This window comes from Muscardinus avellanarius (genome assembly GCF_963383645.1).
Source record: "Muscardinus avellanarius genome assembly, chromosome: 1".
Classification (NCBI taxonomy): domain Eukaryota; kingdom Metazoa; phylum Chordata; class Mammalia; order Rodentia; family Gliridae; genus Muscardinus; species Muscardinus avellanarius.
In genome coordinates this window covers 230,902,929-230,927,191 of record NC_137786.1, presented here as the reverse complement: position 1 = coordinate 230,927,191, position 24,263 = coordinate 230,902,929, and the positions used below count along the sequence as shown (strand labels likewise).

Below are 24,263 nucleotides of genomic sequence, written 5' to 3'. Positions count from 1 at the left end.
GAGGCGGCCGCCTTGTTCAGGCCCAGAAGGCAAGGGCTGACTGTGTGGGCGTCCTGGAGGGTGCAGGTACCTCCCCCGAGTGACCGGTCCATTGGTGACTGTACGAGATTTAGGACTGGTGGCAGCACAGGCCTTCCTGCATTACTCTGGGTGGCGGGAGGACGGGGCCAGGGTGCCGGCCAGTCGGGATTCTGCGGTGTCTCGGCCTGGTAGGAAGCGGGGGTGCAGGCAGTCATCCACTGGGCACACTCTACCCTGTGTGCCCACCCTCCCCTCCTGGCACAAGCTGGGCACCTCAGTGACGGATGGGAGGGCAGCCGCTGTGGTCTCGAGTTCATGGAGGAGCGGCCCTGGGCCCTCGGTCTCCTGGTGGAGAAGACGCTCTCCCCTTGGCACCTGGGGTCTCTGGGCACACCCCAGGTCTCACTCACGATGAGAAAGTAGGCCTGACCCCAGGGATAATTAGTTTCCCAAACTAGAGGGAAGCCACCTATTAAAAATGCCAAGGGAAGCCGGGCGCGGTGGCGCACGCTTGTAATCCCTACATTTGGGAGGCTGAGACAGGAGGATCGCGGTTCGAGGCCAGCCTCAGCTACTAAGTGAGGCCCTTTGCAACTCAGTGAGACCCTGTTTCAAAAAAATAAAGAATAGAGCTGGCCATGTTGGCGCAGGCTTGTAATCCCAGCATTCAGGAGGCTGAGACTAGAGGATCGTGGTTCACAGACAGCCTCACCTACTTAGTGAGGCCCTCCGTAATTTAGTGGAACCCTGTTTCAAAATAAAGAATAAAAAATAGGGCAGGGGGTGTAGCTCGGAGGTCACATGCCCCTGGGTTCCATCCCCAGTGCCTCCCCCAAAACGCCAAGGAAGGGGGCGGGGAGCCAGGACCGGGTGGAGGTGGAGGGCAAAAGGAATCTTTTTGTCATTTTTTTTTTTAGATAAAGAAGCCAATGTGGATATTTCCGGCAGCTACTTAGAACATTTCAAAAGAATCAGTAAATGCTTAGAAACACAGAGTGAACGCTGCCCCAGGCGCCATCAGGGCCGCGGTGGATGGATGGGTCGGTGCAGTGTGGAGTGTTGGCTCTGGGCGGCCCCGGGCTTGGGGGAACAGGCCCCCGAGGCAGCCTGGGATTTGGAGCCCCCGTGGGGCTGGCCCCTGGCTCTCATCACCCTCCCTTTCCCATGCGCTGTTGAGTTCGGACAGGGGGAGGGGCGGTGTGCGTATTTGTCCTGGAGGTAATAAAGCAGGAGTGGGGACCAGATCCTACAGTCAGAGAGCCAGACCTGAGCGGAGGCAGGGGAGTGTCTGCCACACCCCCTTCTAGTGTTTGGATGCTCCCGCGGGGAGCTCACGCCTTGCTGGGCCGGCGCCCACCTGTCCTGCCTTCCGTTTCCCCTGCACAGTTGGGCTCACCCTTTCCCTGGCTACAGGGCACATGTCCATGGCACTGGCGGGCAGGGCCAGCGTCTCTGGGGCCACGACAACTTCTGAATGATGCCGGGGGTCCGCCCTCCGAGGCCCTAGCTCCCGGAGCAGAGCAGGAAATCCTGCCACGTGGATGGCCACTTGGGGCAGGTCCATAGACCCCCCAAAATCCCCCTTTCCCTTCACCTCCAAGGAGCTTAATACCTCCTAATCAATTTAGCAGACTCGCTTGCTTGGTTGTAAATGGTAATGATTTGCATTTGGGGGCCTTTTTATCCCTCCTTAAGAAAAAAAAAAAATGCCTCTTCTCTCTGCATCCTGGAGGGCCCGTGAATTGCTTGTTAGCGCCCAGCTGGCGCCCACCCAGCTGCGCATCGGCCGCCCGTCCTGCACCCCGCCCTGGCCTGCCCCTCCTGCAAGCGCCCCAGCTTTCCCGTTGCCTCCCGGCCTCATCGCTGCATCCAGTTTTCCTTGTTGTATTTTTCATAAGCGAGAGGCTCTGAAGCCCCGGCCTCCTCCCTGGCGCGTTGGGCCGGAAGCAGGTTTCTGGAGCCGGCTGGCTCTGGGAGTCGGCCTCCCTCGTGGGGGCCTGGGGCGGGACGCCTCTGGAGTGTGCTTCCCCTCCTGGAAGGTGATGGACGGGGCTGGGGGGCAGTTCTGCCAGCGCCCCATCCCCTGCTGCGGGGATCCCCCACCTGCCTTGGGCCAAGAGAACCTTCCAGAATCAGAGGAGAGCAGGGGCCTCCAGGGCACCCCGCATTCCTGTATGAAGCTAGATCCTGCCCAGTGTACTCCCACTTTACAGAAGGGGAAACAGAGGCTGGGCATGCTCTGTTGGGGCGAGGCCCTGGGGACCCCCAGGGTGGATGAAGAGGCTCACAGGGCAGGCTCTGGGAAAGGAACGCTGGGCCCCTCCTCACTGCTGCCATCTTGTGTGGCTGTCACCCCAGCTCCTGCCTGGGACCCTGCCTGGGGCCCCGCGTGGGGGTCCCTTGGATGGCGGGTGCGCTGTGTGAGCCTGGAGGTGGGCCTGGGGAGCTGGGCAGCGAAGCCCACGGATCGAAGATGGAGGCTTCCAAGAGAGGGGGTTGCAAAAAAGAGAAGAAAAGGAGCTTTCGATGCACATCATGTCTGCGGAATTGAGTATGACTAATTAATAGATTTTATTCTTAGTAATCTCTTAAGCATTCCATACGTGGGCCCCACGCCTGAGCTGCGCTTACAAGAGGCCTCATTCGCAAAATGCAAATGACTTGCGGCCCTGCTGCGTCCTCTCCCTCCTGCCTTGCCTTTCCTTCCCCTTCCTCCTCCTTTTTTTTTTTTTTAAAGGGAAATTTAAAGGAAAATTGCCATGAAATGGAAAAGAGATCCCAATCGCTACATATAATTACTACGAAGGGTAAACCACTTAACCAAAGAAGTGTCCTGGGCTTTTTTTCTTTTTTTTTTACTTTAACCTGCCGTTAAAGGCCACAAAACACACTCTCAGCACTGAGGGCAGAGAGGTTGTTCAGGCTGATTAGGGGCTGCGAGGACCGAGTGGGCAGCCGCGAAATGTCGGCTGCAAACAGAAGGGGTCGTGATAGGCCTTGGGCGTCACCTGAGGCCTGGCAGCCTGGGGTGTCCTAAGGGGCGGGAGAAGCTGGGCCCCTGTGTCTCCTCCATCTTGTGTTATGAGGCTAGTCCGGAGGGGGTGGGCCAGGAGGGGATGGAGTTTCAGAGGGGCCTGGTTTCAGACGCCCTTCCTGGCTTGGGTTGCTGCAGAGAAGCAGACATTGGAGACTTGCTCTTGGGGGGGACACTGGGAAGATAGGAGGATCTAAGAAGCAGCAAAGACAGGGAGCGTTCTCAGCGGGGTGCAGGGCCTGGCTGGGCAGAGGGGCCCCCTTTCAGCAGCATTTGGAACTCCCTGTGTGGGGTCAGGCAGAGCCCTGGTGAGAGAGAGAGAAAGAGAGACAGACAGACAGACAGACCCCAAGTGGCTCTGAGGCCTGGGCGCTCCCCCTGGCAGTTGGCTGAGCTCTGAGGCCTGGGCCTACTCTGTGGTGGGGGAGGAAGGTTGCCCCCACCAGGCTCCTTCCCAGCCAGCCAGGTGGGGCCTTTCCAGGCAGATCTCAGGGGCCAGATCACTGCTGCCCCTCAGTGCCTTCCTAACAACCAAGGGATGACCTGACTTTCACTGGGGCCAGGAAAGGAGAACAGAGACCCACCCAGCCAGATGAGTCAGGGGTAGAACATGCCAGAAGCACTGTGGTGTAGATACGGGGGTCTGGGCGTGGCTTGGGGTCAGTGAAGGCCAGAGCGGTACCCTTGAAGGAAGGGGATGCTCTCATTTCAAAAACAGCCAAGATCTGGAACTTCCGTCTCCCCGGCCGATGCCACCTCGTGTGTGCTCTCCCCTGGACCCCCCTGTTCCTTCCTGAACTGCCAGGGACGGGGCCCTGCATCTGGGGCCGCTGGTTCTAGAAAGAAGGCCGGTGTTTATACAGACCTGAAATTAAGGCTTGGGGAAATTTCTCTCCTGACCTCATCCTATGTGAAAATGTGTCTAGTAGAAAAAAGAAACACAGGTCTCATTTGGAATGAACTGCGCCCATACCCTCTGCCTGTTCCCTGGGGTCTGAGGTCCCCGTTTGCTGGGACCGTGATTGGGGAGCCTGCATCTTGTTCCGAGCTTCTGGAGCCGCTCCTGGGTCCATTTCTTGGCATCCCACCTCTCACCACAGAGAGGTCACTCACTCTAAACGCTCAGCGAGCGGACGGTGCCCAGCGCGTCGCAGGTGGCCCGTGATGCCTGTGGGACTCTGCTTCCGGCCTTTTGCTTTGGTCGAAGTGGCGGAGGCCTTTTGAAAACACCACTGCCGGGAGCTGGACCCCTTCTCATCCTGCTGCCCTCGGATCAGGGTCCCTTCTTTGATGTTGCCTCTTCCCAGTGCAGGGCAAGCGGCGCGCTAACGGATGGTGACCCGCGCCCCCGAGCACGAGACGCCGCAGCCACCAGAACCCCGGGCGCCGCGCTCCCTCCGTCCCACACCTGCGGCCATCATTTCATCATCCGTTTCCTTTCATGGCTCGCCACACCGCACTGTCCGCTGATAAACGAGGTCAACGTTGATTCCAGAGGGAGGAAATAGAATCTTAACTCTTCTGAGGACCCCGGTAGAGACCCTGTCGGAGGCTGGCATTTTTAGAAAGAGGTCCGGGTCTCTCAATGTTGAGAGCACAGCCCCAGGGGTGGGCGCCGACTGAGTATTTTTACACTGGTGTATTTGTGTGGGGGCTTGATGTTTCCCAGGGGTTTTCTGATCATTTCTGGTCTTTTTCTGGGCTTTGTTTAAGCAGCCATGGAAACCAGTAGGTCTAATCAGCTGATACACACACACACACACACACACACACACACACACACATATACACATATATATAATGTGTGTGTGTGTATCCCTGCACTAATTACCTGTCCCAGGAGGAAGTACGTGGTAAACTCCACTGAGGGGACTGTATTTATTGTGAGGAGGGGGAGACAAGGGCACGAGCTGTCCAAGAAGGCTTTTCTGTATATCAGAAAGGAGAGCAGCCCAGCCCTGGCCAAGCTGAAATGGGCTGGAACCGAAAGCCCCCTCGCCCAGCCCTTCTCTAAGCCCCGCTGCTACAACACGCATGCCTCTGCCTCTAGAAACAGCAATGCCCGCCACCCGCACCGGGGCTCCTCCCTCCACCTCACTCCCATCCCCAACACACGGTCTACTTTACTCAATGATTTCTAGGAGGAAGCAACATTTTTGCAATTCTACGGTCTCAGGAAATGATAAGAACTGACCCAAGAAACGACTTAAGGACGGCGTATGCGGCTCTATCGACCGTCTGTACCGAGAGCCGCGACACAGAGACAGAGGGGCAGACAGACGCACCTTCACGTGGCAGGGACAAGCCACAGCTTCCATCAGGGCTTCTACGGAGGACGGTGCATGGAACTGAAGAGTGTTCAGGATAGGAAAAAGAAGTTTGATTTTTTTTTTAATCAACTACATTTAACTGTTCCAAGAACGCCGTGAAAGACATCAGATTTCTGCAGATCTGTAAGGGAAACGGCATGGAAAGGACCTGGGAAGAGATTGCGAGACAATATCTCCATCGCAAGAGCTCTTTCCTCTGCCCCTCTCCTCTGTGAGGGTTCTGAAACCTTCCGCGGCCTTGCGGTCGGTGCGCGGCCGGCTGCAGGTCGCCGTGCGTGGCCTCTGCGCGGTGGCTGCTTCTCTCTGATGGTTCTTTTGTGATGGCCCTGAACGGAGGGTGAGGTGAACACAGATGTTGTACAGGTAGTATCTTTCCAGTTTCAGGAAAAGAAAAAAAAATCCCCAACCCGACCCTTTTCCTGCGATATTATTTTTAGTTCTTCCTTCCCCGACTGGCATAATTCGGTATAAATTATATCTCCGACAACGTTGAATCCCCCTCCTGCTTTCTACTCGTTTAGGAAAAAAAAATTTCTTTTCTCACTGTTGTGTTCTACAAAATCGTTAACCCTCCCCAAACTTAGCTCTCTGTGGGAGTCATCGCTTCCTCTCTCTCGGATTACAGCGGGCAGGGCCTCTGAAGCCACGTCGCCACGCCTGGCTGGCCGGGGCCGGGGCCGGGGCTGGGGCGCCGGCATCATGTGTAGGAGTAGTCTATGTCGGGGATGCCGCCGTCCCGGTAGCCCCGCGTGGTGCCGTAGCCGATGGTGTGGGCGCCTTTGCAGAGACTGCTGCCGTTGGAGGGGAAGATGGTGTGGACCACGTACTCCTCTTTGGCGCGGTAGGGGTTGACGGGCAGCATCTGCAGCCCGGGGCCACGGATCTCCAGAATGGAGTTGTCCTTCTTGGTCCCCGACTCCATATAGTCGTCCTTTTTCCTGCTGCCCCGGTTGTAGGCCCTGTCCCGGGTCAGCAGCTCGCCGGCCCGGTGCACGTACCAGCAAATGGCCCCCAGGACCAGGAAGAGGAAGACAAGAGCCACGGCGCCACCCACGATGCCAGCCAGCGGCAGGCCGGCCACGGGGCCGGCATTATGCTGCTGGTTGAGCGTGGTGGTGGGGCCGTAGCTGTCGGCCGTCTCCGCCTTGGCGCACACGGGAGTCTCGTCGGCCACGTAGGCGTTGCCGGTCTCCATGGTGACCATGCAGATGATGTAGGTGGACTTGGGCTCCAGGGCCGTCAGCAGGTACTCCGTTTTGTCCCCCTGCACCAGGGTCTCTGTGATGGAGCCCACGGCCGGGCTGTGGCCCAGGCGCAGCCAGCTGAGCCGGAAGGAGGAGGCAGGGAGCGTGGCCTTCCACGTGATGCGGATGGAGTCCGCCGTCAGGGGCTTCACCTGGATGACCAGGGTCTTGGCGCCGTCGCCCGTGGCCATGGGGTAGTCGATGTTGGAGTCGGGGAGACGCAGCCCCGGCCTCTTGGCCTTCAGCGTGAACAGGGAGCCCTGGGGCGTGGTGGCGGAGGCGTGGTTACTGGCCGTGGTCTTGGGGGCCGCGTTGGCCGGGCCGCCCTGCGAGCCCGTCTCAAAGCACTCGTCCATCTCACTGGTGATGTCCTTGATGGCCATGCCCCGGACCTTCTCGGGGCCCTGGCACATGAGGCCCCGCACGTTGACCACGGCCGCCCGCGCCTTCACCCAGTCCCGCAGCCACATGAGGTTACAGCCGCAGAACCAGGGATTGTTGCGGAGCAGCAGCTGCGCCAGGTTCCCCAGGTCGTCGAAGAGGCCGCGGGGCAGGGTGGTGAGGTTGTTGTTGGACAGGTCCAGCCGCTCCAGCTCGCGCATCTTGGCCAGCGCGTTGTAGGGGATATGGCTGATGGCGTTGTCCTGCAGGAAGAGCCTCTGCAGGCGGGCGCTGGGCAGGTGGAGGGGCGGCGCGGCCAGCGAGTTGCGCACCAGCGAGAGCTCCGTGAGGTTCTGCAGGCGGCTGAAGGAGTCGTCGGCGATGCGCTGGTTGGCCAGCAGGTTGCCGTCCAGCACCAGGCGCCGCAGGCTGCTGAGGCCCTTGAAGGCATGCAGCGGGATGGTGGAGATGCGGTTGTCGTCCAGCCGCAGCTCCTCCAGCGTGCGCGGCAGCCCCGACGGGATGCTGCTCAGGTGGTTCCGGCTAAGGAAGAGCAGCCGGAGCTGCCGGCTGTCGGCGAAGGCGTCCTCCTCGATGCTCACGGTGGACACGGAGTTGTCGTCCAGGTGCAGCTTCTCCAGCAGCGGGATGCGGGCCAGCGAGTCCCTGGCGATGGTGCGCACGTTGTTGTCCTGGAGGTGCAGCTCCCGCAGGGACCGCGGCAGGTTGATGGGGAACTCGTCCAGGTCGTTCTCGTACAGGTAGATGACCTGCACGTTGACCTTGGTCCTGAGGCCCTGGGGGATGCCCGCGTTGTTGATCTGGTTGTTCTGCAGGTACAGGGTGGTGGCGTCGTCGGGGATGTCTGCGGGGATGGAGGTGAGTCCCCGGTCGTTGCAGTAGATGAAGCCGCTGTCACAGCGGCACACCGAGGGGCAGGTGGTGCTGTCGATGACCTCGGTCAGGAAGGCGATGAGCCCGTAGCAGAGGAACAGCCAGTCCCGCAGGTCCATGGTGGCCGTGGTCATCACGACGGTGGCCGTGACGGTGGCAGCGGTCGTGGTCGTGGCGGTGGCCGCGGGGTGTGCCACCACCATGGTGGATGGCTGGGGGAGCCTGACCCCACCTGGCCCGGAGCCTCAACGCCTGCAAGAAGCACAGAACAGGTGTGAGGGCGAGGCAGAGACGACGGCGTGGGGCCAAGTCAGGCTTCGCGATGCCAGGTTTAAGGGACGGGTGGGCTTCTGCCAAGGCCAGACTCCAGTGACGTCTGTCTGTCTGTCTGTCTCTCTCTCTTTTTCTTTTCCTCCCTTCCTTCCTTTTCTTGCAGTACTGGGAATGGAACCCAGGGGCATTCTACCTCTGAACTAAACCCTCAGCTTGCCTTCTCTCTCCCTCCTCTCTCTCTCTCTCTCTCTCTCTCTCTCTCTCTCTCTCTCTCTCTCTCTTTCTCTTTGCAGTACCGGGGATGGAACCCCAATCTACCTTCGAGCTACACCCCCAGCCCTGTTTTTTATTCTTTATTTTGAAACTTGGGGGAGGTGGACTTAGTGGTCGTCAGGTGTGTGATTTGGGGATTTTTTTTTTGAGATTTCACTGGGAGCTGTTCTTTCTGGCTAATTCTAAAGATGCAGCCGGGCGTGGTGGCGCACGCCTGTAATCCTAGTACTTGGGAGGCTGAGACAGGATGATCACAGGTTCGAGGACAACCTCAGAAACCTAGTGAGACCCTGTTTCAAAGCAAAGAATAAAATAGGGCTGGGGGGGAGTAGCTTGGAGGTGGAATGCCCCCGGGCTTCATCCCCAGTACCACAAAACACAAACAAAATAAAGACCCCGGTCAGCACTGACGGGGTGGATTTAGGGCATGCGTTATGGACTCGGAGCCGCTGTTTTTCACAGGGTTGGGGACCATGCAGGGCTCTCTGGTGTGGACCCAGGATTTGAGGGAGGATTTGTTTCTGTAAGGCCCATGAGCTCAAAGTAGAGCGTCGCTAGAAGCTGCCAGCACCGTCACCGGAGAGCCGCGGAGAACACGGGCTTCATTGTCTGGTGGTAAAACACCTTCTCCTGTTTGTCACTAGTGCGTTTTAAAGACAGGAGAAGGTGTCAACAGAGCTGCTTTCTTGTGTATTTACAGAAACCGCTTTTTATCAGAGGCGCCTTCCCTGGCTCTGCATTCTGTGTTGTGCGGGGAAATGACGCCACACCTTGCTCCTTCCAAAGTCGTGAAACTTGCAGCTCTCTCAGAAAGAAAGAACCCCCCACACACACATGTGCACGCATATATCTATACATATGTGTATATAGACCTACACATACATATATATACATCTATATAAACGTGTCTATATAGACACACGCACATCTCGCTTCCTTTCGTTTAAAGAAACAAGACAAATCAAAGGAAGGAGGTGTTGTCTGCGCTTTGAGGGAATTGTCAGCAAGGTGTAATTTCAGTTTTCACAAATGGAAAAATTGCAGCGTAGATTTTTTCCCATATTACTTTACTGTTTGCAGTGGTTACAAAAATCAATTAAAGAGAAATTATCTTTCACTCTCAGTAGGGAAGGTGTCTGTGCAGCTGGCTGAGGGCTGCTGTAAAACTCTGGGGCCGCAAAGGCTTCCCATGGGGGACACAGCGCCCTCTCGCCTGAGCCGAGACCCGGCCTTGCAGAGCGGCCCCGGGTGTGGAGAGGAACAAAACCAGCACCCGGGAGCCGGCGGCAGCCTCGGGCCCGCGACCAGCGGCTCCATCTTTCAACTATGACAGATTCTTCTTTCTTTCATCCTGACTAGTCCTGGGCTGCTCCTCTCTATCAAGCAAACTCAGTTCAAATGTCCACCTCTGCTAGGTCTTCTAGGTACCCCAGATAAAGCTGCCTCTGCCCCGTCCACCTCTTCAATCCACACACACGTTTCTGTCCCTCAATCCAAACACGATTGCGTCCATCCACCCACCTCCCCACACACCCATCCCTCCATCCACCCACCTACCAACCCCCACCTATCCCTCCATCCACCCACCTACCAAACCCCACCCACATCCATCCATCCATCCATCCATCCATCCATCCATCCGCTCACCTGGCTCTCTTGTCCCGCCTCCTACGTACTGGGATTACAGGCGTGTACCACCACACCCAGCTTCCTACAGGCCTTTATTGAGCACCCCTCCTATGTGCAGCCCCTGCGGAGTCCATTCCAGCAGGACGGTGGCTCACACCATGATAAGGACTTTGCTTAGAACTTTCTGAATATTTAACTCATTTAGCCCTCCCAGCAAACGTGAAACCAGTGCCCTTCTTACTCTCACTTAAGACACGAGAAAAGTGAAGGTTAGCAGTGTTAGCTCACTCAAGGCCGCTCGGGTGGTGCTGAGGAGAAGCCCAGGCCATCTGGGCCGCAGGCCAGAGTGTTGGCCCCGCCAGGCTTGCGGCTCTCCGTGGGTGCCCGCTAGTGGAGATGAGCGTTTTAATATCCCTGGCTCAACTGTGGTCCTTAAGGGTGAGTGAGCACTGTCCTCGTGGGCCTGGTGTGGCTCAGCATTCGTGATGCCCAAGGACGGGGGCCTGGCCTCGCCCACAGCTGACACCCAGACCTCACTTAGGGCAGATGGGGGCTTGAGAGCCAGTGAGGGAGAGGGAGGGCGCCCACAGAGCTGGAGGGCCCAGAGACGCCCGGAGGAAAGCAGAGGCCGGTGCGGGGGTACGCCTGGAATCCAGCAAACTGGAGGCCGAGGCAAGAAGATCCAAATTTGAGACCCGCCCGGGCAACTTAGTGAGACTCTGTCTCAAAATAAAAAGGGCCAGGGACGCAGGTCGGTGGCAGAGCGCCCTGGCCTCAGTCCCTAGTAACTTGGGGTCGGGGGAGCGGAGGTCGGGGAATTGGAGAGGAAGGAGAGCTGATGAAATTGTACCCAGCCTTGAGCTCTGCAGCTGTGTGCTGTGGGACCCCACCCCGCCCCTGGATTCCTCTGTGACCCCATCTGAGGCCCTGGTGCTCCAGCTGGTTCCCATGGGGCTTGCCCTGCCTCTCGCCGCCTCCCATTGACAGCCGGAGCCCTGCTCTCCAGCCCCTCCTGCTCTCCTGTGTCCCCCGCCACCCAGAGCCTTTCATGATCATCACAGTGGCTGCCAAGGCCCCACGGGATCTCGAGGAGCACCCACGCCCCTGACCGCTGCACCCCCTCACCCCGGCAGCCCCGGGCCCTTGAACCACCTGCTCATACCCAGAACCCCCCCCCCCCCGCCTCCCTCCGTACGTGAGGTCTTCCCTGGCCACCCTACCCCAAATGATAACCTTCCGAATACTCCTTTCTGCTTCTTGATTATCTACAGTATTTACCAACTAACGGGCTATTTACTTCTTCAAAAAGTTGCCAGGCATGGTGGCACAGTACATGGGAGGCTGAGACGGGACGATTGTAGGTCTGAGGCCAGCCTCAGCAACCTAGTAAGACCCTCTGCAACTTAGCCTGGCCCTATTTCTAAATAAAATCTCAGCAACCTAGGGAGACCCTGTTTTAAAACAACAAAAAAAATATTTGAAAAGGGCTAAGGGTATAGCTTGGCAATCCAGTGCCGCTGTGTTCAATCCCTAGTAACACACACACACACACACACACACACACACAAATAAAGAAAAAATAAAAAAAATAAATAATAAATAAACTGAGCCAGGAGTGGTGGCGCACGCTTGTAATCCCAGTATTTGGGAGGCTGAGACAGGAGGATCACAGTTCGCGGATGGCCTCACCTACTTAGTGAGGAGGCCCTTTGCAACTTAGCAAGACCCTGTTTCAAAATAAAGAATAAAAATAGGGCTGGGGGTGTCGCTCAGAAGTAGAATGCCCCTGGGTTCCATCCCCAGTACTGCAAAAACAAACAAACAAACTGAACAAATAAAAAGAGTAGAAATCCCCAGTACCAAAAAAAAAGAAAAAACCACCATCAACGAAAAAAAAAAAAAAAGTCTGTTTTTCCAATAAAAGGTAAACCCTATGAGGGCAGGGATTTTGGAACCTCTTCACTTTCTCTGGGGCCCAGCTCAGTGGTTGATACCTAGTAGATACTAAGTTTTTTTTTTTTTTTTTAAAGTACTGGGGATGGTACCCAGGAGCATTCTACCTCTGAGCTACATCCCCAGCCCTATTTTTTTTTAAATTCTTTTAAAACAGAGTCTTATCGAGTTGCAAAGGGCCTCACTAAGAAGCTGAGGCTGTCCTTGAACCGTGATCCTCCTGTCTCAGCCTCCCAAAAGCTGGGATTACAAGCATGGCCACCATGCCTGGCTCCTTACTAAGTTTTTTCAGTTTAATTTTTTATTTTTTGCAGTACTGGGGATTGAACTCAGGGACATTGTACCTCCAAGCTACACCCCCACCCCTATTTTTTATTCTTGTTTTTTTTTTGTGGGTCTGGAAATGGAACCCAGGGGCATTTGACCTCCGAGCTATACCCCGTGCCTTTTTTTTTTTTTTTTTACTATTCTTCATTTTGAAACCGGTTCTCACTGAGTTGCGAAGGGCCTCACTAAGTAGCTGAGGCTGTCCGCGAACCGCGATCCTCCTGTCTCAGCCTCCCGAATGCTGGGATTACAAGTGTGCACCATTACGCCCGGCTCCCTATCTTTATTCTTTATTTTAGGGTCTCACAAAGTTGTGGAGGGCCTCACTAAGTAGCTGAGGCTGGCTGCAAACCTGAAATCCTCCTGTCTCAGCCTCCTAAGTACTGGGATAACAAGCGTGCACTGTGCACCCTATGCCCAGCTCTTACTAAGTATTTTGGGGTGGTACGGGGGTGGAACCCAGAGGCTTTTTACCTCCGGGCTATACTCCCAGACCTTTTTTTTTTAATATATTTTTTGGAAACAGGGTCTCACTAAGTTGCTGAGAGCCTCACTAAGTGGCTGAGGCTGAGCCCTGCCCCTCCCTCCTAACAGGCCAGGGATGCAGAGACCCAGCATCAGTACCCGGGGCTGGCTTTCACAGGCATACATCCTTGGTCCCTGAGGCTCAGAGAGGTGAGCGGCCTGGGCGAGGTCGCGGCCAGCCCTAGCTGCCGGCAACACAGCTCTCCCCTCTGCACCGGGCCAGGTCCATGCAGGTCATAAAGCCCCAAGGTCTGGTCTCATGCTGCTGAGCGGGGGCTGTAGATAGGGAGGCCCGGGCCTGCTCAAAGCCACCGTCTTGGTTTCTGGGATCAAGTCTGAGCACAGGAGACTTCTGCCCGGGCTCTGGCCTCTGGCCAGCAGGTACGCACCCTCCCTGGTCTGTCAGTGGCGGAAGCCTAGAGCGGGAGACACAGGCAGCCTCTGCCCTCAGCCGTTCCGGGACAAAGCCCCGAGCCAGGGCAGGCTTGTTAAGGCCGAAGCCGAGGCCGGCCACGACGCTCCCTGGCAGGGACATCTGTTCCTGGCACGTGCTCAGCTCACGGCCACGGTCCCCAGCCCCCAGAGTCATAATAGAGTCTCAGCTGCACCTCCCCGAGGTGCTTGATGGATAACAGAGCAGCGCTGGGGAGGCAGGGACCCAAGGCCCTTCCGCTCCCCTGTCGGCCCTGCTCATCCATCTCGTCCCCTGCCGGCCCCTCCCCAAGGCCAGCGCCGAGGCCCCCTCGCGGTAGGGAGCTGGCAGCGACCTGCTGGAGGAGCCTGCTAATTCCCCGGACGCCCGCCTGGCAGCCTTTTTATTCCCTTGTTGTGGGTTTGATAGTTTATGTGGCCATCAAATTAAACCTGGTAAATCGCCCATCTTTTACGGGATCACTTGTCATCGTGGCGTGGATCCCGCAGACTTCAGCGTGGCGTGATTTACGACCTCCTGCCGGCGCTTTGACTGACAGCAGGGTCCCTGGCAAGCTGCTGGTGGGGGAGGGGCACGGCAGGGGGGCTCAGGCTGGAGGTCCCCCGCCGACGTGGCCCGTGGCCCTCCACCACTGACCGCCGTTCTTGGTGCCCTATCAGTTGCCGGCTTCTGCCAACTTCAAAGACAGAGAGAATCCTGGGCCCCAGTTCTGCCTCTGCCATTTCCAGGCTGTGCCGTTTCTCACGGGTGGCTTGCCCGCTCTGAGCTGCGGCTTCCTCCAGGCGGTAGTGATAGGTGTTCCTGCGTGGGGACTTACAACACGACTCGTGACGCAGTGAGACTGTACCTTCTGAGTACTCCTTAAGCGTAACCGGCATCCCTGATGCTTACGGTTTATTTTTTGTGTGTGGTACTGGAGATGGAACCCAGGGGATATCTACCTCCGGGCTACATTCCCAGGCCTATTTTATATTTTGTTTGGAAACAGGGCCTCACTAAGTAGCTGAGGATGGCTTTGAACTTGGCTTTGAACCTCCTGTCTCAGCCTCCCAAATACTGGGGTTACAAGTGTGTGCCACCGCGCCCGGCTGGTGCATGAGGCGTAAACGCTGCTCCTGGGCCCACAGGCACTGGGCCTCCCTTCTGGTTAACCGCACTCCTGCTCTGCGGCCCCCCCAGGGTACCTGGCTCAGGGATGCTGCCCACTCCATCCTTCAACACCAGCCCCTCATGCAGGCCGCTCGGGCCCAGGATGGAGGTCAGGCCACGGTTGAGCTCTTTCCTTGGACCCCTTTGGAATTCTGACATGCTGCGCACACGCTCTTCAGTACCCCGGGGCCTTTGCACATGCTGTTTCTGCTCCTTGGACAGCAACGCATGCCCCTGTGTGCCTCACAGGCCCACGTCAACCCTGCCCCCAAGCCTTAGCGTGAACACCTCCATAAAGCCTTCCCTGAGCCCCCGCAGGCTGTCCGGCCAGCTCTGGTCTGGTTCCACCTGCCTGGCAGCAGCAGGTGCCGGCAGCCTCTCTAAATACCCGCCAATTGCGTGGACACATCCCTGGTTAGACACCCCCTCCCCTGCCTGCTGGACGGCCTTGGCCTTGCGGTCTGGCCCGCTGAGCTGTGGCTGGCGGAGGCGGGGCCACACGCAGGGAGCTGAGGACCTGAGGCCTGGTGGGTTTCCTGCATCTTGGCTGAGCAGGGTGGGCTCACAGTGGGGGTCCCTCAGACAGTGGCTGCTGGGTGAGGAGGTGCCAGGGCGCTGAAGTCTTTCACTAATCCTCCGTGGTTACCGCCACCGGACGCCCCGGTCAGCTGGTCCGGGGAGCCCGACCACTCCAGGGGCAGGGCGCCCTGCAGCTGGCCACAGACAGACCCGGAGGCGCCTCAGGGAGCAGCCGGCACCATGGGGCCCTCCTGCGGGGCCAGGCCTGGCCTGCAGGCCTCCTCCTTCCTGCTTTTCTCCACCTAGCCAAGCCCTGCCCTCCCCTCAGGCCTCAGTCTACCTTGAACCTGAACTCTGAAGGAGGCTCGGCCTCGGCCCTCCCGCCGGTCCACGCTCAGCAAGCAGATACCGCTTAGCATGGAAGTGGGGTGCACGTGCAGGCCGGGGTGGTAAAGGCCCCAGCCCCCATGGCAGTGATCGGAGGCCCCTCCATGGAGCGGCTGCTTCAGCCACGGGGAGGCCGCTGGCTCTCCTGGCCCCCCACGTCCTGGGAGCCGTGGGGGACCAAGAGCTGGCGGGTGCGCACCTGTCTGCGATGCCTTTAGGAGCTAGTGACCCTGCGCGGTGCCCCCAGCTCCCGTCCCCCTCCTCTCCGCCGCACTGCTCGGCCCCCGCTGGGGACTCTGATGGTGTCTTCCTCTAATCACAGAGCTGACCCAGCTGCTTCCCGCAGCCTCCAAAGACACAAGCCGCTGTCCCTGCGGGGCCCTGGCCTCCCTTCCGCTTCCCCTCCACCGGGAAGGCGAACAGGCGAATTGTTTGAAGCCCCTGGCCACAGGACCCCAGCCCTCGGGGAGCAGCCGGCCTCGGCCTGCCTGGCGTTTTCTTACACAATAGCCGACATCTATTTTGTGAGCTTAGAGTCCGCTGTAAGCTAGCCTGAGGGGAGAGGCCGGCCTCCACTCCTGGTGCTCAGGGAGGCCTGGGAAGACCTCCTTCTCCCTTCCTCCCTCACAGGAAGCCCCTCTCCTCTCAAGCATGTCACCCAGTGGCCTGCCTGGCTCCGTCCAGCTGCTTGGCTTACTGATGGCCCCGGAGCTCAGCTGTAAAGTGGGGCTATAAACAATCCACTTCTCTGGACTTTTTCTTTCTCTTTTGCAATACTGGAGATTGAATCTAGGGTTGCTGTACCACTGAGCTACACCCCCAACCCATTTGAAGATTTTTTTTTTTTGGTACAGAGGACAGAACCCAGGGGCATTCTACCTCCAAGCTACGGCCCCGTCCCTATTTTTTATTCTTTATTTTGAAACAGGGTCTCACTGAGTTGCAAAGGGCCTCACTAAGTGGCTGAGGCTGCCGCGAACCGCGATCCTCCGGTCTCAGCCTCCCGAATGCTGGGATTACAAGCGTGCGCCACCACGCACGGCTTCGTTTTAAGATTTTATTTTGAGGCAGGTTCTCCCTAAGTTGCCCATGCTGGGCCTTAAACTTTCTGTCCTCCTGCCTTAGCCTCCTGAGTAGCAGAGATTACAGGCATGTGCCACTGTGCCCAGCTTCCCTGGATAAAATAGGAGTACTTTCAATGCTTGGCAGAGTAGTGTTTGAAATGGGGGGGCTGCTACTGTTATTGGCCATGGGCAGCGCCACCCAGGCCAGCAATGAGCCAGGCAGGGGGACTGCAGACTCGCACCTGGGTGCTTGTCCAAGTCCTCGTCCAGCCTGATGTCCAGGCCACCTCTTTGAGACGGGGGTGGGTGGGGGCTGGATGTCATGACCCTTGTGGACTTTTTTTTTTTTTTTTTTTTTTGGTGGTACTGGAGATGGAACCCAGAAGCATTCTACCTCTGAGCGTGTATACACCCCCGCCCTTTTTATTTTTAATTGTTTTACCAAGTTGCTGAGGTTGGCCTTGAACTTGGGATCCTCCTTTGTCAGCCTCCCAAGTACTGGGATTACAGGCATGTGCCACCCCAAGGTGTTTCTAAGCCTGGCTCCTGCGCGGTGTCAGCCAGCCTTACCCATCACCCCGGATCTCATCCGGTAGTATGTATGCAGGGTGGGGGCGGGGAGTCGTTTAAACCCTAAAGTTAATTATTTTTCTAATTTCATGCTGCATGCATTATGCATCAGCTGTTATCGCTGGCGGTAATTGCAGACAGGTATGCAAATCCACGGGAGCCGCGCGTGAGTCCCCCTCGCAGCGGCCGGCGGGCGGTGCCCCTGCCAGGTGGCAGGATGTCCCGGGCCTCGGAGAAGGTGTATCACTTGAGAAAACAAGACTTTAAAATTGTGTCTTAGGAGGTTAATTATATTGATAACCGTGCTCGATATTAAACTGTTCCGGGCCAGGAAGGGGCAGGGGATGAAAGTAGACACGTGTAATTTTGTTTTTTTTTCCTTCTCTTGCCATTATCTAATCAGACGTCCCTCCACCTGAGGGACGGCTGCCCGTGTCTACTTGCAGTGTGGCCGCCAGGAGGCGTTTCACAGGGCAGGAGAGAGGCCTAAGGGCTTTCATCCTGGGGCCGGGGACAGGAGGGTGGAGGGCAGTACCAGCAGCGGGCTGGGGACGCGAGGTCCGTGCTGCTGTGCTCTCCGTCACGCCCTAGGGCTGCGCGGAGCCACGTCAGGGGCGGGCCGGGGTGACGGGGCGCTCCCTCATCCTAAGTCAGAGGCCGCCCCGGGAAGGTGGGGCCTCTCAGGAGCCGTGAGCATCCCTGGTCCCTGGCAGCCCAGGTGAGAGCCAGGCCCTGCTCCTAGCAGAGCCCCGTTCTTTCTTTCTTTATTTATTTATTTTTATTTATTTATTTATTTATTTATTTAATTTTTGGTGGTACTGGGGTTCCTGGAAGCCCTTCTACGTCCGAGCTACACTCCCAGACCTATTTTTATATTTTTATTTGGAAACAGGGTCTCTTAAGCCAGCGAGGCTGGTTCCGAACCAGCGCCATCCTCCTGTCTCCGCCTCCCAAGCGCGGGGGATTACAAGCGTGCGCCACCACGCCCGGCTTCACACGAGATTGTATTGGTCACTGGCTCATTGGCTCCTGCCTGGCACAGAGGGGTCTCTGTAAACGTCTTGTGTGTGTGTGTAGTACTAGAGATGGAGCCCAGGGGCATTCTCCCTTTGAACTACACCCCCAGCCCTATTTTATTGGGAAACAGGGTCTCACTAAGGAGCTGAGGCTGGCTGCAAACCTGAGACCCTCCTGACTCAGCCTCCCAAGTACTAGGATTACAGGTGTGTAGCACCACGCCTGGCTCAACATCTGTGGAATGAAAGTACAAGGCCCCGGCATCTGAAGCCCAGGACTGGGCAGGAAGGCTGGGGGCCGGCTCGCCCTCCTCCGCTTCTTCCTCTTCTCACCATCGTCATCATTACTGTACTAGGGGTTTTGTGTGTGTGCGGTACTGGGGCTGGAACCCAGGGGCATTCTACCTCTCAGCTACATCCCAGCCTATTTCTTATTCTTTATTTGAAACAGGGCCTCACTGAGTTGCAGAGGGCCTCACTAAGTAGCTGAGGCTGGCTGCGAACCTGGATCCTCCTGACTCAGTCTCCCGAATGCTGGGATTACCAGCATGGGCCACCACGCCCGGCTTTGTACTAGGGATCGAACCCAGGGGAATTCTATCTCTGAGCTATACCCTCCAGGCCTTTTAATTTTATTTAGAAACAAGATCTCCCTAAATTACTATATGCTGGCCTCTAACCTGTGATCCTTCTCTCTCAGCCTCCCTTTTTATTTACTTTTTTAAGATTCAAGAAAGTGCCGGGCGTGGTGGCGCACGCTTGTAATCCCCGCTCTTGGGAGGCGGAGACAGGAGGATCGCGCAGGTTCGAAGCCAGCCACGTTGGCTTAAGAGACCCTGTTTCCAAATAAAAAAATATAAAATAGGTCTGGGAGTGTAGCCTGGAGGTACAAGGGCTTCCAGGAACCCCAGTACCACAAAAAAAAAAAAAAAAAAAAAAAAAAAAATTCAAGAGTCTTCCTAAATTCCCTAGGCAGACCTTCAACTCGGGATCCTCCTGCCTCAGCCCCCTTAGTAGCTGGGATTGCAGGCCCTGAGCCGCTGGCTTTGCTCAGCTCTACCTTGGCAGGTCATCCTGACCAGATTCTCCTGCCACAGCAGCCGCAGAGGCAGAGACTGGGGGCAGGTGGTGGCTGAGTCAGGTACAAGCCCAGCCCTGGACTCACCGTCCAGTGCTGTCTCCTTCCCAACTTCACAGAAGACAAACCCCTGAAGGCACCTGGCTGTGCCTGCGCCCCTCTGTATGGGCAGCCCCCTTCCCCCGCCAAGCTATAGGTCAGTCCCCAGCTGCCCAGGGCTGGCCCCGCTTTTCCACAGATGGCCACCCCAGGACCCTGGAATTGGAGGTAAAATACTCAGAGCTGCTCTGCTCCTTACAGATGATGAAAAAAACTCTAGCCCAAGGTGTGGGAAGGACAGGCCCCCCACAGACAGACCCCTCCAGAGGCCACAGAAGCCCCCCCCCACACACACAGCCCGCTCCTCGGGCGCAGCACGGGACTCTCAGGCCCCTCCTGGGGGCCTGGCGTCGGAAGGGTAATGGTGAGCGGTATCCCAACTCAAGCAGGTCCCGAGCAGGCGGCTCTCCCCTGTGCGTGGGCCTCCCAGTGTCCCTTTCCAGAGAGCCACAGCGCCCCCAGGGCTTGAGTCCCCAGTGCACAGAGGGGAGGGGATGTGCCTGAGACCACTGGAGCACAGGGCCTACAGGGCAGATTCTCCGTGGGTACCCTGGGCTGCAGCTGCTCCCTTCTGGCTTGCCCCGGCAGCAGGAGTCACCCCCAGCCCCACCTAAGGGCCAGGAGGAGGCAGAGACCTGTGCTGAGCACCGCGGGGATGCCGGGAGCAGGAGGAGGACGGTGGGGGCAGGGGCAGGGGCTGGGCCGGGGCCACCTGCCGGGCTGGCACGCCTTTATAATAAATAACAGCAAATAGCCCATCCACAGAGCATCCTTCACGCCGGTGGCTAATAACACGGCCATTAATGCCCCCGTGGACGGCGTGCGTGCCGCGCCGCGCTGACGAATGTCCCAGGTGCTGCTGAAGTCATAAATCAGCCCTTCTCCCGGGGCAGAGTGTGGGGAAGCGTCACCTTCCATCTTGGTAATGAATTGAGGCTGCCCTGCCCTGCCCTGCCCTGCCCTGCCCTGCCCAGGGCACTGGGGCTGCTCCAGGTAGCCTGGGAGGTGTGTTTGCCAAGCCGCAGCCGCCTCTCCCTCCTGGCCTCTGGGAGCCAGAGAGGAGGAGGTCCCTCCAAGCCCACTGAGTAAAGGAGCACTGGAGCCCCCCCCCACCCGCTGTGTGGCCTCGGGGCACGCACAGCCAGTCCCTGGGTCTCCGCTATCCCCTGGAGCCAACAGAGGGGCCGCACTGGACGCCAGGGCAGATGATGGCCAGGGGCCCACAGGAGCAGGGGGTGATTTTAGATCACCCCACGCGGGGATGCCCTGGCCAAGCAGGGACAAGCCCGGGTAGAAGGGTCTATGGACTCCCTCTCGTTCAAACGTAGCAGGTGCCAAGGCTGGTGGCTCAGGTCCCCAAAGCTCCTGCCCCAACCCACAACCGAGGTCTCTCTGCTTCCCCCTCAGGCAGAACTGGTAGCCCAGCAATCCTGGTAATGAGGGTCTCAAAAGGAGGAGACCCCCCTTCCCCCCGTGGTTGACTCCAGGGGGGACCACCGCCTTATCTCATGGTCTTCCCACCTGGATAGAGCCCAGTGGCATGGGGGTGGTACCAAATGATTCCCAAACTGGCAAGCCGAAACATAGTGTTTTCTGAAAGCTTGCGGGGGGGGGGGCTGCAGATGCTCTGAGATGCCCCTGCGCCTCGCAGGCCAGGCCCTGCTGTCTCGTGCCCCACGCCCTCTCTGGGCACGAGGAGCGCTCGGTCACCTCCCTGTGCCACCCGGAGCCCGTGTGCCTCCACGTCCCTCGGCCCTACCTCCTCTGCTGCCGTAGCCTCGGAGCCTGGGGGTCCAATCGAAGTCGCCGCTCCAGAGGCCCCTGCGGTCGATCCAGGGGAGGCAGTGGGCCCGGGCTGCACTCACATTCCGGTCCCCACGGCCCTAGCAGGCCCAGCGTCGCCTGGAGCAGGGGCCGAGGACACGTGGGGACGGGATCCTGCCCTTCTGGCTCCCCGCCCTGTTCAGAGGAGGCCGTGGGTCCCGGGCAGCATCCTTGGCGCCCCGGGCTGCGGGCGCTGGCTTCTCACCCTGGAGCAAGGGGTGTGCGCTCTGGGTGCACGGGGGCCCTGCTGCGGCTCCAGGGGCTCCGGACTGGGGCCCGAGGGGGATCCGAGCCCCTGCTCCCAGAGCATGGCCCTACGGCCCGGCGCCCATCTCTTGGGGGAGCGGCCTCCCGGCCACTTCCACAGCCCCCTTTCAACTTTTGCCCTTTGTCTAGAGGCTGCTTCTGAAAGGCGGCAGCGTGGCGGCTTTTACCCCTTTTTCTTTACCACGGGTCTCTTTTTTATTTTTTTCCTTTTTTAAATCCCTTTAAGTCACTTGGCAGAATGGGCTGGCGCAGAGAGCGTTCTTGCGTGACAGAGCTGAGAGGAAGCCGCTCTCCAAGGAATCGGTATTCCTGCCACTCGGGCTGTGTCTCCGGGGGGCGAAGGAGGGGTCTGCAACCCCGCCGAGGAGTTCAGATGTTCACCGTGGGCCCCGAGCCGCCGCCGCCGCGCACCGCCGAGCTGTCAGGCCGGCAGGCCCGGCTCAGGAAGAGGCTGCAGGGTGGGGGCTCGGTCCCGCTTGGCTGCTCCTGTTCGGAGAGAAGGGTCTCGTGCGGGGGAGGCGGAAGAGCGGGTCAGCCCAGCTTCGTCCTTTGGTCTTGTCTGTCTAGAGTGGAGTGCTTCTCACCTCTGTGCCTCCGGACCTGACAAAAAGAATGCAAGTAATCAAGCCCTATTCCTCCCGTCTGTTCCGAGCTTGGTTTTCCTTGTTGTTTAGTGGTGCTGGGGATGGAACCCAGGGCCTGGCGTATGCTAGGCAAAGCCTTCTACCACTGAGCTCCACCCCCAGGGTATTTTATTTTATTTTATACGGTTTTTTTGCTGGGCGTGGTGGCGCACGCTTGTAATCCCCGCGCTTGGGAGGCGGAGACAGGAGAATTGTGCAGGTTTGAAGCCAGCCACGCTGGCTTAAGAGACCCTGTTTCCAAATAAAAATACAAAATAGGCCCGGGAGTGTAGCCCGGATGTAGAACGGTTTCCAGGAACCCCAGTGCCACCAAAACAATGGGGTTCTTTTGTCTTTTTGGAACCGGGGATCAAACCCAGAGCGCCACACCTGCAAAGCAGACACTTTGCCACTGAGCCCCAAAACCGTTTCTAAGTTTCCACACCCTGGCCCTGAACCTGTGATCCTCCTGTCTCAGCCTCCCCAGTACTGGGAGTTGAGGTGTGCGTCTCCACCCATTTTCTTCTCTCTCTCTCTCTTTTTTTTTGGCGGTATTGGTGAGAAAACCCAGGGGCATTATACCTCCAAGCTACACCCCCAGCCCTATTTTTTAGTCTCTTTTATTTTTGAAACAGGGTCTCACTGAGTTGTGAAGGGCCTCGCTAAGTAGCTGAGGCTGTCCAGGAACCGCGATCCTCGTCTTCACCTGCTGAATGCTGGGATTACAAGTGTGTGCCACCACGCCTGGCCATTTTCTTGTTCTTGAAAGCCACTTCCCTGGGCGCCAGGAACAGGGCTGACTTTGCTCAGAGCCCTGCCTTACAGCTACCTGGATTTCTCTTCCTGGGGGTAGAAGGACTGGGAAGACTGGCTGCCAAGTCTTGGGAACGCCCGCCCTGCCTGGCCACCCACCCAGCCTGGCGCCGGCCTTGTTTCCCCAGCACCTGCTTCCCTTGCTAAATATCATTCAACAGCCCCAACAGGGCGGCCCAGGCTTCCAGAACAAGCTCTGCTTTTCTGCCCGTGGGAAGCAGGATCATCAGGGGTGCAGAAGGCTGGGTCTCCGTGTCCCCAGCCTCCCCGTGCAGCGCTGTCTCGCAGGCTGGCTCAGTCCTCCACATCGCCGCTGCCCTCCCGTTCTGCAGAGGCTTGGGAGCTGGGCAGGCTATTGCCCAAACAAGCCCAGAGCCCTCCCCGGCGGGGGCCTCTCGTTAGCGTGGCGTGCGGAAGGCCCTGCCCTGGTGTCCGCATTCCCCTGCAGGAGCCCCTCTTTGGAGAAGGGCTTTTATTACACATCTGAGAGTGTAGGCGCTGCCTGGAAATCAGATCCAGATGGGCTAGCTGCATCTGGGCGCTTGTCTTCATAGGGCCGAAGGTGGCCTATGTGAGAAGCACTCATTGTCTGGGGCCCTTCCATCCAGAATGCTTGTTTAATAAGCCTCGCACCCAGGCCAGGATAGCTGCCCACGGGCTCACAGCCCCACAGCCCCACGGGGGACTCGTGGGAGGAGGGAGCGTACGAGGCTGGCGGGCCGGGTGGGGGCTTCCTAGGATGACCTTCCCCGCAGGCAGGAGGTCTAAGGGCCGGCAAGCCCCGTGGGACTTTGATTTGGAATGGCCAGGGCCTGGTCAGTACCGCAGACGCATGGAGGGAGGTGGCCATGGCCCCTGGGGCTGGACAGGTGGGGGACGAGGCTGGTCCCTGCACCAGAGGAAGCGGTGGGCTCCAGGGCAGGCCCCTCCCTATTGCTATTACCACCCGTGTGATTTCATCAAATTATAAATTGTAATTTCCCTATGAAAGCGAGAGATGGAAAGGGTCCAATGAGGTCATCTGCCTTCCTGGCCAGGGCGAGGAAATTGCTTTATACCAAGGGGGCGGAGGGGGCCCGGCACAGAGGACAGGAGGCTCCGGCTGCCTCTGCACGAATCCAGGAAACAAGCAGGTTCATCCCAGGGGCGGCTGGGCTTTAGGCCCTCCCGTAGCTCTAGGGCAGACACTGCAGGCCTCTCCAAGGCCTGGCCCGGCCCTGCCCAGCCCACCGCCGCCGCCTGATGCCCCAGTGGCCCTCCCCTTCACTGTCCCCCTCCTGGAAGGATTCTCTCACCTGTCACCGTCCCTCTCCCGGGCGCAAGGTCCCAGAAACCATGATGACAGTAATATGATTTGGCAAAGAGAATTATCTCCCGGGCTTCAAGGGAGGATCCGAGGCTGGATCCCCCAGCACCTGGTTCAGTATGGTGCACACCGTAGGCGCTCCATAAAAGCACCCAGCAAACTCCTCACTCTGCTCCCTTACTTAGAAGGCCAAGGGTCCCAGCGTTCCTGGATGAGCCCTTCTGGCTATTT

General features: G+C 58.1%; 2 protein-coding genes across 2 annotated transcripts in view; one reads left to right on the top strand and one right to left on the bottom strand.

The window, feature by feature from the left end:
* MACROD1 (mono-ADP ribosylhydrolase 1) overlaps nt 1–24,263 on the top strand; it is a gene marked incomplete at both ends in the record, with an annotated part of 164,320 nt that overhangs the window by 40,287 nt on the left and 99,770 nt on the right. The gene's annotated exons all lie outside the window — the stretch shown is intronic.
* On the bottom strand, nt 6,083–8,107 carry FLRT1 (fibronectin leucine rich transmembrane protein 1; the record flags this gene model as incomplete). Its single annotated transcript, XM_080706307.1, has 1 exon — nt 6,083–8,107. The coding sequence occupies one exon, from the start codon at nt 8,105–8,107 to the stop codon at nt 6,083–6,085; it is 2,025 nt and encodes a 674-aa protein (XP_080562433.1).